This window comes from Octopus bimaculoides, chromosome 21 (genome assembly GCF_046866305.1).
Source record: "Octopus bimaculoides isolate indiv1 chromosome 21, ASM4686630v1, whole genome shotgun sequence".
Lineage (NCBI taxonomy): Eukaryota > Metazoa > Mollusca > Cephalopoda > Octopoda > Octopodidae > Octopus > Octopus bimaculoides.
This window is the reverse complement of record NC_142948.1, coordinates 37,995,709-38,007,425: the sequence shown is the minus strand read 5'-3', so window position 1 is coordinate 38,007,425 and position 11,717 is coordinate 37,995,709. Positions and strand designations below refer to the sequence as shown.

General features: G+C 37.5%; 1 protein-coding gene across 10 annotated transcripts in view; it reads right to left on the bottom strand.

Moving 5' to 3' along the window:
- Nucleotides 1–2,209: 2,209 nt before the first annotated feature.
- The window catches only part of LOC106877785 (multivesicular body subunit 12B), a 91,608-nt gene continuing 82,100 nt past the window's right edge, over nt 2,210–11,717 (bottom strand). For all 10 annotated transcript variants that reach the window (XM_089339168.1, XM_089339169.1, XM_089339166.1 and 7 more), the window contains 5 exons: nt 10,549–10,680; nt 9,216–9,340; nt 8,304–8,365; nt 7,897–7,947; nt 2,210–7,219 (listed from right to left, as the gene is read on the bottom strand). In XM_089339168.1, the coding sequence (XP_089195294.1) occupies nt 7,157–7,219; nt 7,897–7,947; nt 8,304–8,365; nt 9,216–9,340; nt 10,549–10,680 (433 nt within the window). In that variant the 3' untranslated portion in view covers nt 2,210–7,156. The remainder of the gene's footprint in view (nt 7,220–7,896; nt 7,948–8,303; nt 8,366–9,215; nt 9,341–10,548; nt 10,681–11,717) is intronic.

The window sequence follows — 11,717 nt, the reverse complement described above, 5'->3', positions numbered from 1 at the left end:
TCTTTTTTTCAACCTTTGTCTTTAACTTGTATCTTTTCAGTTGTGAGACTGGCCATGCTGGGGCACAACCTTGAATTTTTTTAGTTGAGTATATCAACCCCAATGCTTATTTTAAAAAAAAACTGGTATTTATTCTCTTTGTCTCTCTTTTTTTTTTGCTGACATCCGCATTCAGTGTTATGTTGAATTTACTCATCAGATTATAATTAATATGATGGGTTTAATGAGTCAAGATGCTGAGCTGGCCAGGCATTTTGTCTGTCTTTACATTCTGAGGTTAACTTTATCTTTCATCCTTTCAGAGCCAATAAAATAAGTACCAGTTAAACACTGGGGTTGATACAATCAACTCACACGTTCCTTGAATTTCCTGGCCTTGTGCCAGAATTTGAAATGAAACAAGATCCGTCATTATATATACATCTCTCTAAGGTGGCATGCTGGCAGAAAAATTAGCAGTATTTTGTCTGTCTTTACATTCCGGGTTCAAATTCCACTGAAGTACCACCCAATGGAGAAAAAGAGCAATTCATTTTTAAGTAAATTCCCAGGTAAACGTTTCTAATAGAAAGGAAAAAGACACCAGAAGCAAAAATAAGGAATATAAATGCAGAATTAAATATAAAAGTGTAAAGTTTACTTTATTACATAATCTCTATATAATGATAATGAATGGAATTTTGGGGGAGGGAGCCAGTCAATTAGGTTGACTCCAATAATTGACTGGTACTTAATTTATCGACCCCTGAAAAGAAGACGGCAAAGTCGACCTCGCTGGAATTTGAACAACGGCAGACGAAATACCACTAAGTATTTCGCCGCACGTGCTAACGTTTCTGCCAGCTCGTCACCCTTAGATTGTTTAAGTTTATGGCAGGATGCTCTTAGCACTCTTTGTGTACTGAAAGCATGAAAAGCAAAAATAGTCATGTAATCAACTTTAACTTTTTTGATACCAAGACAAACTCTTGGTTCTTTGATGTAAAAACTAAAATGTTCTATTAAGATTTCATCTTAAACTGTGTTCCAAATACCAGCTTAATAAACCACAATTATGCTAGTAAATGCTTATTTTGAAAATTAATAGAAAAATGAGTGGAACAAAAAGAGAGAGAGTTTACTGCACACACGTGTCCGCCTTCCACGCAAAAGGGAACAACAAAATAAGCACCGGGCTTTAAAAAGAGAAGAATTGGGGTCAATTCACTTAACTAAAATTCAGGACGATGTCCCCGCCAAGTCAAACGACTTGAAACAAGTTAAAGAAGATATGCAGTCTGACTGTTTTGTTAACCTTATTTCCAGTAAAATACACAGCTTTTGTTTCAATTAATTTAGTAAATAGATATTTGGAACATAAACTATCATGAAATTTTGGTAGAAGGTTTCAATTTTGATAATTTTAAAAAAGGAAGTTTGTATCATAGAACCAAGGTTGTTCCCAGGTTGGTGGTATAAAAACTTAACAGGTAAGAGTTAATTAAGCACACCTGGCTGTAAAGCAAATACATATATACACAAACTTGAGAGGTCTGATTAAAAGTATCAGAAAAACTACAACACATCAATTCAGCATTTAATCTCCTTCCAATCTGTCGCAATTATCCACCACCGTTTCCAATGATGGAAGCCATTCCTAGAACTCCTCCTTTTGGTAAAGCGAGCAGCTGCCTCGTTGCATTCTCTTGGATCTCCTCCTCATCGTTTAATGCCTGCTTTCCAAGCTGGCATGGGTTGGACTGGGGACCAGCAAGCCAGGCCCCAATCTGATCTGGTAGGGTCTCTACAGCTGGATGCCCTTCTTAATGCCAACCACTCCGAGAGTGTAGTGGGTGCTTTTTACGTGCCACCGGCACAGGACTGGGATCTCGCAATGCGAAGAATGAACCTTGGTTTCAGGATAGCCATAGACACACGATTCGGCACCTGTTATGTCTATTTCCAAATAGATTACAACATCCTGAACCCAATCAGGGAGACTGTGTGCAGCTGAAATGACCACCCTCCACACACTTTACTTCTAAGCACTGATATAAACAACAGAAGGGAGCAAGAACATTATAACTTGGTGTGCATGCATGACAGAGTTCAAGCCTCAATCTGTGGCCGAGTGGCTTCGCTCTGCAGACTGGCTCTGTTACCATAGCAACAGTCTTAATACTTTTTGATCAGACCTCATACCTGTATGTCATAAATTAAAAAGAGAAAATTACAAATGAAAAGTAAATTTAATAAAAATTGCAGCCAACAGTTACAAATATTTTTTTTTTCTTTCCTTGGTCTTTCACAGCTTCTAACAAAATAAAAACGAAAATAAACAGCAATTTAAATAATGGTTGAAATTTGTTGGGGATTGGGGGAATCTTTTGTTGTTTCTTTTTTGCATTAAATAGACTTTCACTGTCCGTATTAATTAAAATAATTGAACAGTCATAAAAGTAATAATTATTAAAGTAAATTACAAAATTATTAAAACAAAAATAAAGGTGGTGGTGGCTGGGGAAAAATCAACTCTCCTTAAAAACAGCGTTTCCATGAAAGAAGGTCTTTGTTTTTGGGTTTTTTTTCACAGTCTAAAAGTTTTTTTTTTGGCATTTTAGTCTTTTTCAATTACTTCATTTTATTTATTTATTTATATATATATATATATATATATATAGCCATCAGTTATTCTTATTAAAAAAAATTTTTTTTTGAAGATCAGAAGAAAGAGATAAGGTGAGTGGGTGCTGGAAATTATAGTCATTTCATTTTTGTTTTTTGTTTTCCTTTTTAAATATTTTCTGTTTTTAGTCTTGAAAGGTCTAAAATTTACAAAGTAAAAGAAAAAAACAAAAACATAACTGTTTGTTATTGGATATCAAGAATGTGCTTTCACCCACACGTTACTATAGAAACAGAAATTACATTTAAGGTAGGCTGACCGAAGCTGTGTGTGAACCAGCCTTGAAATGGATTATCACACTATCCAGGAGGAGTGACATCTCTCCTCCCCTATCTCTTTCACACTGTATTCGGATGTACACACAGAGGAGAAAATGGACTCAATACAGTTAGTTATAGCTATTTGTTTGGAAAATGGTGAGTCACATTGTTGCCACTCGAAATTTCTCACTATGATGCAACCTCACCATGATTGCAAGTTACTGAGTAAATCATCAGCCTTTGACCGATATATATTTATAAAAACCGAGGCTATTAGCTTTAAAGGAAGTTTAAGAATACAAACAGGACATTTACTGATTGGAGGGTAGGACTCAGTACTGACAGTAGAAGTCAAGTTCATGATGAAACTGGATGTCTGTCACTAAACAGTTCAAATCAGAGCAAAATCATGGGATCTGGCAGTTCCAGCAGGTGAAGCAATTAACAATATGAATAAGAGTGCTTTTATGCACCAAATCTATATATATATATACATACAAATATAATAGAAATGGGCAAATAAATACTTTACACATAGTAGGGGTTATTCTTTCAAAGTTGGTGATTCACTCTGAACACAGAGACAGGGGCAGAAACTTTTGAGTAGCAACATCTGGGACCTCATGCGCTAGGAATCTATATATATGCGTGAGTGTGTGTGAAGGAGGTTAAGGGGAAAGAAAGAAGTCCAGTTCCTTAAAATACTGCAATATTAATCTACCGAGACAATGGAGTGAGGGATTACTGTCTGGTGAAACTAACAAACCAGGCTGACCCTTGTGGCACATGTATTCAGTGGGGTCAAGCAGAAAAAAGGGGGTCTGATACCACCAGGACATTTTACCATTTATTTCGATTGGCAACTGCCTATCAAGTAGTGAAGATGATTTAGTTTGTCAAGGAGAGGACAGAGGTATGAGAAAGAGAGGTAGGTGGGTGGGACAAGCTGGAGCAGCCTCAGACTAGAGTCTAATTAGTAGAAGGGTTTTTTTTTTGGCACTAAGTGTATCACATTTTCATCAAGAATTTGATGAAATATTTGAAATATTTTTTGTTTTATTGGTGACTGCAAATTAGGTATCGTTAGCTTACTGGAGGGAACCTTAAGGGGTTCAATCTTGGGACTGAGGCTTTGATGGCTCCACAATTTAAGACTCAAAGCCTATGGTCCTGACATTCAAAACAAGCAGCATGGAGCTGGTGTTGTGCAAGTCCCTCAAACCATTCCACTGTTTGGCATTATGGCATCAAAGCAAACTGCAAAGTTATCAAGTCTCTTTTTAGTTATAGATGCCAGCATAGCTGTGTGGTTAAGAAGCTTGCTTTGCAACCAAATGGTTTGGGGTTCAGTCCCAGCCCACAGAACCTTGGGTCGATCAATGCCTTGAGTGAATTTGGTAGACGGAAACTGTGTGGAAGCCTGTCATATATATAGTGTATATACATATGTGCATGGATGGGTCTTTGTGTTTGTCCTCCACTCACAGCGTGACAACTAATCTCAACTTTGTGTACTTCACTGTAACTTAGCAGTTCAGCAAAAAGAGACCAACAGAATAACTACCAGTTTTTTGGGGGTTTTTTTGTAAAAAAAATACCTAAGTCCTGAGGTCGATTTGACTAAAACCTTTCAAGGTAGTGCCCCAGCATGGTCGTGGTCCAATGACTGAAACAAGTAAAAGATAAACGTGATAGCCTCAGCATAAAATCAGTCTGTGAGAGAGGGGGGAAGAGAAGGTAGGTGGTGGAATATTTATAACTCCACTCAGAGTATCCGAGTAATGGCATCATTTGATTGGAGAGTATCTTGTGGCTATTGTCCAATCAACTCGTATTGTTATGAACCGATGAGGGAGGAATCTTTAGAACCAAAGAGAGAGAGAGAGAAAGACAGGCAGACAGAGAAAGAGAGAGTTTTTACATGGTTATTCAACTTGCTAAAAACAGCAGCCAAGTCTTGCTCTGAACATACATACTACTATGTTTTTTTTGTTTTTTTTTAAATGGACACAAATAGTGTAGCCCTATATACAATGTCAGGAAAAAAAAAATAAAAGAAATAGAACGACAGGATGGCCATGGTTGGAACACTTTTGATCATAGGTCTTTTAGACCAACACAAAATCCTACCGTAGAGCAAATAATTACCATCATTATATCAAGGATTGTTCTTACAGGACACCAAAAAAAAAAATAATTAAAAAAACAACAAAAACAGCCTCAGCAAGTTTCCAGGGTAATTGAAAGTAGTAGTACTATTACTACTACTACTACTACTATTGTCCCCACCGCCATCAACAAGAGCAGCATTGTGTGTCTATATGCATATCCATAGTCTACAGAGAAGTTCCATCTATTGTTGTTGCGAGAAGAATGTAAGTTTTGTTTGTTGGTTTGCAGTTGCGGCTCTGCCCCTCAGCCCAATTGCTGTGGGTGGGAGAGAAAAAGGAAAAGAAGAAAGGAAAAAAAACTACCTTGCAACATGTTGTTATCCTATCCAGGAAGGGGAATATTGCTCAATTCTTAGAGAAGTCGGATAATTCAGAGAAACTTAGAAACTTGCAAATATCTACACCATAATGCTAAAACTAGCACTCCGTCGGTTACAATGATGAGGGTTCCAGTTGGTTTGGTCGACAGAACAACCTGCTCATGAAATTGACATGCAAGTGGCTGAGCGCTCCACAGACATGCATACCTTTAGCATAGTTCTCAGGGAGATTCAGCATGACACACTGTGACATATACACACACACACACACATATATATGTATCCATCAAATCTACTTTCAGTTTCCATTCTCCCCAACCTACTCACAAGGATTTGGCTGGTTCAGGGCAACAGTTGAAGACATTGCCCAAGGTGCCCAGCAGTGAGATTGAACTCCAAGTCATGCTAAGCAAATTTCCTAACCAGACAGCCAACCTCTTCAGATCACACTCCAATGTTTTTGAAAAAAGACAAGGACACATTAGATCTAATGTGGGTCTAGGAATTTCCTATGTTTGAATCACAATAAAGAAATCGGAAAAAGATGACCACAGATGGAAAGCTTTTTAATTCTGCTGGACAATGGCTAACCTAGGGCTTAACAGCAGGAGTAGCAGATGAAAAGACAGAGATTTATAAAAAGAAATTTACAGGGTTAAGGTTTAATGTTCACACCCCTGCCTAATAAACCCCTAATTCTATATTTTCTGAAAGAGGCTAAGTGAGAGCTTTATGTGATTGCTCAGTTTGCAAGAAATGACAGTCAAATCTCCCACAAATTACATCTTTATTATATATATATATACTAGCAGTATTATTTATTAATGTGTCACATGTGTTTATAAATTAGCGCTTGCATCTATTCTAGTAGATTCTCCAGAATTTGGAGAATCTGCTAGAATAGATGCAAGTGCTAATTTATAAACACGTGACACATTAATAAAAATCTGTAAATGTACAACCATCCAGATATCTGAGTATTACTTTTTCTAATATATAATTCCTGTACATCACCTCCAAACCTTCTAATATATATATATATATATAAGGAAGTGAGACCAAACCAAAATCGTTCCAGATTCATTTTGTTTTTGATTATTTTCTCAGATATATTTTCCTGAACGACATTGTCTAACATGTCCCTTTTCCTATGAAGATGGCAGGATGTGAACTGAGGGTGATTTGACTGGTATTTCTTCCTCAATGGTTGTAGTAGATTAGAATGGTGTCTCCCTAACCAAGAAGATACTCTAAGACACTCTACAACACTGGAGTCGACGCACTGATAGACTGGGGTGGATATATTGACGTATTGGGGTAGACACTCCATTGGATGAGGTTAGACATTGCTGTACTGGGGTGGAGACAGGGGTAAAAATAAAAATCAAAAAAGAAATTAAATAACAAAAATAAATTATGACCAAAAGAACCTGTAGTAGTATTTGTAGTAGAGTATGGTAGTACTTTGTACAGTTTGTAGTAATGGTGGTGGTAGTATTGAAGTGGTGTAGTAGTAGTAGTAGTAGTAGTTGTAATAAAGTATGACTGAGAGAGGCTATAGGAACAGTACTGTTTCAGCTACACATGTGGTAGTTTGTAGCAGCTGTAGTTAGTAGTAATATTAGTGATGGTGGTGGTAGTAGTAGTAGTAGTAGTAGTGGTAGTGGTAGCAAGCAATGGTTGCTGTTGTAGTTGTTGTCATCGTAGAAGCAGTAGTGGTAGTTGCTAGGGTGGAGGTTGTTAACTGATGTTTGAAGAGTATGCCGACAAGATGGATTTCTCCAACCAAAAGGAGTATTCATACTGAAAGAGAAAACAGACATATTTGTAGGATTATCATCATCATCAAGACAGTAAGTAAGCTGACAGAATCGTTAGCATTTAAGCTCAGAATGTAAAGACAGACGAAACGCCAATCAGCATTTCATCTGCCTCCCCATTCTGAGTTCAAATGCCACCAAGGTCAAGCTTGCCATTCATCTTTTCAGGGTCAATGAAATAGGTACCAGTTGAGCACTGGTACCTATTTCAAGACTTGTGCCTACAGTAGAAAGGATCATCATCATCGTTGCTATTTTGATTACTATTGTTTCCCCTGGTTGCACTGCAAAAACAGCAGACAGGATCAGCACCATTTTCAAGAACGCTTGTTTGGTGGCTTCTGGTGGGCAGCCACTGATCCAATGCCACTATGATGAAGCCCTCTATGTTGTTTTTTATCCCCCCCCCCCTGTCCCGAGTTCAAATGCTACCAGGATACATAAAATGAGTGCTGGGTTGATGGAGTTGACTCATTGCTTTGTAGGCCTTGTGCAAAAATTTGAAACCGTTACCATTATTAGGGCAAAGACAATAGAAAAAGGAAGAAAAAAGGAAAGGAAGACAGAACAAAGCAGAAAATGAGGAGATAAAGAATTTAAAAGAGAGAAGGAGGACGTAACAGATGACAAACTTTGTAGGAATTCCAGCAAGACGCTTACCTGTTGATCTAAATCTTTCATTGTTTTACAAACAAATTTTGGAATTACAACCTGCAACAAAAGAAAAAGAAAAAAAACATTAATTATCCGTGCTTCAATTAAAAAATATACAATTTTACTAATTAAAATCATCAATTATACATGCATGCACCCACAAATTACAAATCAAATTCTGTTATATTTTAAACAATCTTCTCTTCTATTTTGTGCTTAAAAAAAAAAACCCTTTTTTTACCATTTTTCTGTTAAAATACATTTCTTTTGTTTTAATTAATTATGAAAATAATGAAGAATTTGGCAAAATAACTTTGTCGTTAATTAATTTGGTGTTTGAAACATAAATTAGCATCAAATTTTGATTGGGGTTGGAGGCTCAGAAAACAAAAGAGAAAAGAACATCAACTTACGTTCTGTAGGCGACTGGCTTTCTCTAATTTTGAATTCAATTGCCAAGGAATATCAGCCAACGCTAAAAGAGAAAGAAAAAACAACATAAGGACCGTTTCACTGGAGGGGATGGCGGGGGGGGGGGGGTTAAAAAAAACAACAAGAAAAAGCTATTATTGTTATTCTTTTACTTGTTTCATTCATTTGACTGTGGCCATGCTGGAGCACCACCTTTAGTTGAACAAATCGACCCCAGGATTTATTCTTTGTAACCCTAGTACTTATTCTATTGGTCCCTTTTGCTGAACTGCTAAGTTACGGGGATGTAAGCACTAAAATCGGTTGTCAAGCAATGGTTGGGGGGACAAACACAGACACACAGATATATATATATATATCTGAACCCCCAACCCCTAACTCTCTCCCGTTTTATATATATATATATATATATATATACGATGGGTTTCTTTCAGTTTCCGTTTACCAAACCCAGTCACAAAGCTTTGGTTGGCCCGAGGCTACAGCAGAAGACACTTGCCCAAGGTGCTATGCAGTGGGACTGAACCCTGAACCCCAGTATTCAACTGGTATTTTATAAACTTGAAAAGGATGAAAGGCAAAGCAGACCTCAGTAGCATTGGAACTCAGAACATAAAGACAGACAAAATGCAGCTAAGCACTTTGTCTGGCATCCTAACGATTCCACCAGCTGCCATTGTAAAAGAACTTCATAAGAATTTATAAACTGTCTTTGAATGTCTAAAACTGTCTTTTTACCAGCTGAATGGACCGGAGCAATGTGAAATGAAGTATCTTGCTCAAGAACATAATGCACTGCTCAATCCAAGAATCAAAACCACAAACATGAGCTCAACAACTGAACCACTAAGTCACACACCTCCACACAAATATGGGTTCCTTGCTGTACTTACGTGATTTTGTATTAGTAACTAGTCTTGAAATATTGTCATCAGAAGAACTATATGAAGATAAATTGGGGTTGCTTGCTGCCATTGTTGGGTTCATCACGTAAGGCAAAGCATTTTCTACTGGTGTTCTGAAGAAAAGGAAGACAACAACAATAAGAACAACAATGAATAGCATTGGTGCAACAACAACAGCATCAAAGTATCACTAGAATGACGAATATTTTCTGAGGAGAATCTGGAAGATGGAAACCAAGCAAAGACTCATTATCCTCTGCCTTTGCATCTTTGTCTTCCTTGCTGGTATGGGTTGGATGGCCTGACAGGGTCCAACAGGTTGGAGGACTGCTTTGGCAGGGGTTCCTACACCTGGAAATGTGTGCCAACCACTTTAAAGAGTATACTGGGTGCTTTCTTTTCCATGGTACCAGCAGTACTGAGGTCACCATGTAGCTTGCAACATGGTGATGTAATTAGCCTATCATTTGAGCTTGTGTCCAGTAAGTTCACAGTCATCGATGCACTGCAGGGAAAGTAAACAGTTTTTTGTTAACAAAATAGGTTTTAACTATTTTGTTAAGATACTATGGACATATTTTCTCAGTAAATTTTCTGTGCAGTGAACTTAGCTGTAATCTGAGCTGGCTACAGTAGAGAGGGAGGCAGCTTTATGCCAGGTGATGACTATTTAGAGTATGAAAGACGAGGAAAGGAATCAGGATAGGGGTCTTATGGCAGAGGAAAGACAGCTAGTAACAGTAAACAGCAGTGAATGGAAACAGTTGGCGTCGAGCCTCAGATTTCCAAATGAAGTCATGGTTCTTAAAAAACAAAACCATAAACAAAACTGGTCACATAAGGGATTTGTCATTTTATTTTTCCCTCCACACAGTTACTTTTTTAACCCTGCAGACTCAAAGCATTTCTTTTATTGCATTGTAACATAGTTTCCTCCATAATTTTATGATTCTGTGCCATTATTTCATTGTATGTTATTTGAAAAAGATAAACTTGATTGTAGTTTGTCTTTGTCTATCAACTCCTGCTGCTGCCTTCCAGCGTTCCATGCAGGATCCTCATAAAGTTGACTGCAAGGAGAATCTTCCATGGATAGGAGTGTTCTCATCCATCTGGATTATGTGATTAATCTATCAAAGTCGAGACTAGAAACCCTTTTGACTTTTCTACCTTTTACTTGTTCTCCTCATTGGGTTATGGCCATGCTGGGGCACTGCCTTGAACGAATCTTTTATAAAACTGGTACTTATTCTATCAGCCCCTTTTGTTGAACTGCTAAGTTAGAGGGAAATTAAGACAGAAATGAGGAGAGATGACGTACAAGCATAATCTTGACTGTGAGGTTGTTGCGGTCAGTATGTGATGGGTAGAGATTTCGTCTGACCGAGAATAATTCATGTTTGTTTTGGCCAGGCTGACCATCTTGAAACACAGCAGCATGTTGTTAATATCTCTGGAAGACAATGAAAAAGAGAGAAATTAAAACCAGCAACAATAGAGGGAGCCACTATCTTGGTTGTGAGACTGCTGAAAATAGTAAACAAATCACCCTCAAATAACATACGGCAAAGATATTGTTAATAAATGTAAACTACCGAAATTGAGAACAACTAAATGTCAGAGTTACAGAAGAAAAATAAATAAAAACAAAAGTTGTGATGTGCATGGTTTTTCATAATGCCATTTAGTAATAAACTATAGAATAGTCTCAATAGGGAACAGAAATGTTAATTAAAACAATAATAGTTAAGGATTGAGACAAAATGAAAAATTTTCTAAATGTTGTCAAAAAAAAATTTCTCAACACAAATTATCTCCCTTAGATTGTTATCAAAGTATGAATGAATGAAGTGTGTGTGTGTGCGCGCGTGAGCGCAGAGGATGGGAGAGAGAAAGCTGAAAACACTTGGCAACATGAACAGGCAGCCCGTGACATTAAGCTGTATGTAGTCCATTATATATATATATATATATTTTTTTCTTCTTTTTTTTATGGTAGAAATAACGTCATAAACATATCCGGTGTAAGTGTGGCTGTGTGGTAAAAAATTTGCCTTCCAATTCCATAGTTCCAAGCTCAGTTCCACTCCATGGCAACTTCTGGGCAAGTGTCTGTTACTAGAATCTTAGGCCAACCAAGGTCTTAGATTTGGTAGACAGAAACTGAAAGAAGCCCATTGTGTGTGTGTATAAAGCTTTTTATTCACCTTACTTTGAGCTATGGAGATAAATACCCAATTGTCTTGGTGCCTCAACTTAAGTACCTAATTCACCTGAATCTTATATGTAGTAGGTGTCTCAGTCTCACAAGCGTTTCATCCCTATCCTTCACCTGAATGGGGCAGTGAGAACTGAGCTAGTCTTCACCTATGGAAGGGTTCCACTTGCAGCCTCCTACAAACCATAGCCATCTTCAGTTCGTTATCAGTAAAAGATAAAAGATATGTGTGTGTGTGTGTGTGTGTGCGCGCAAGCACATACATATATATG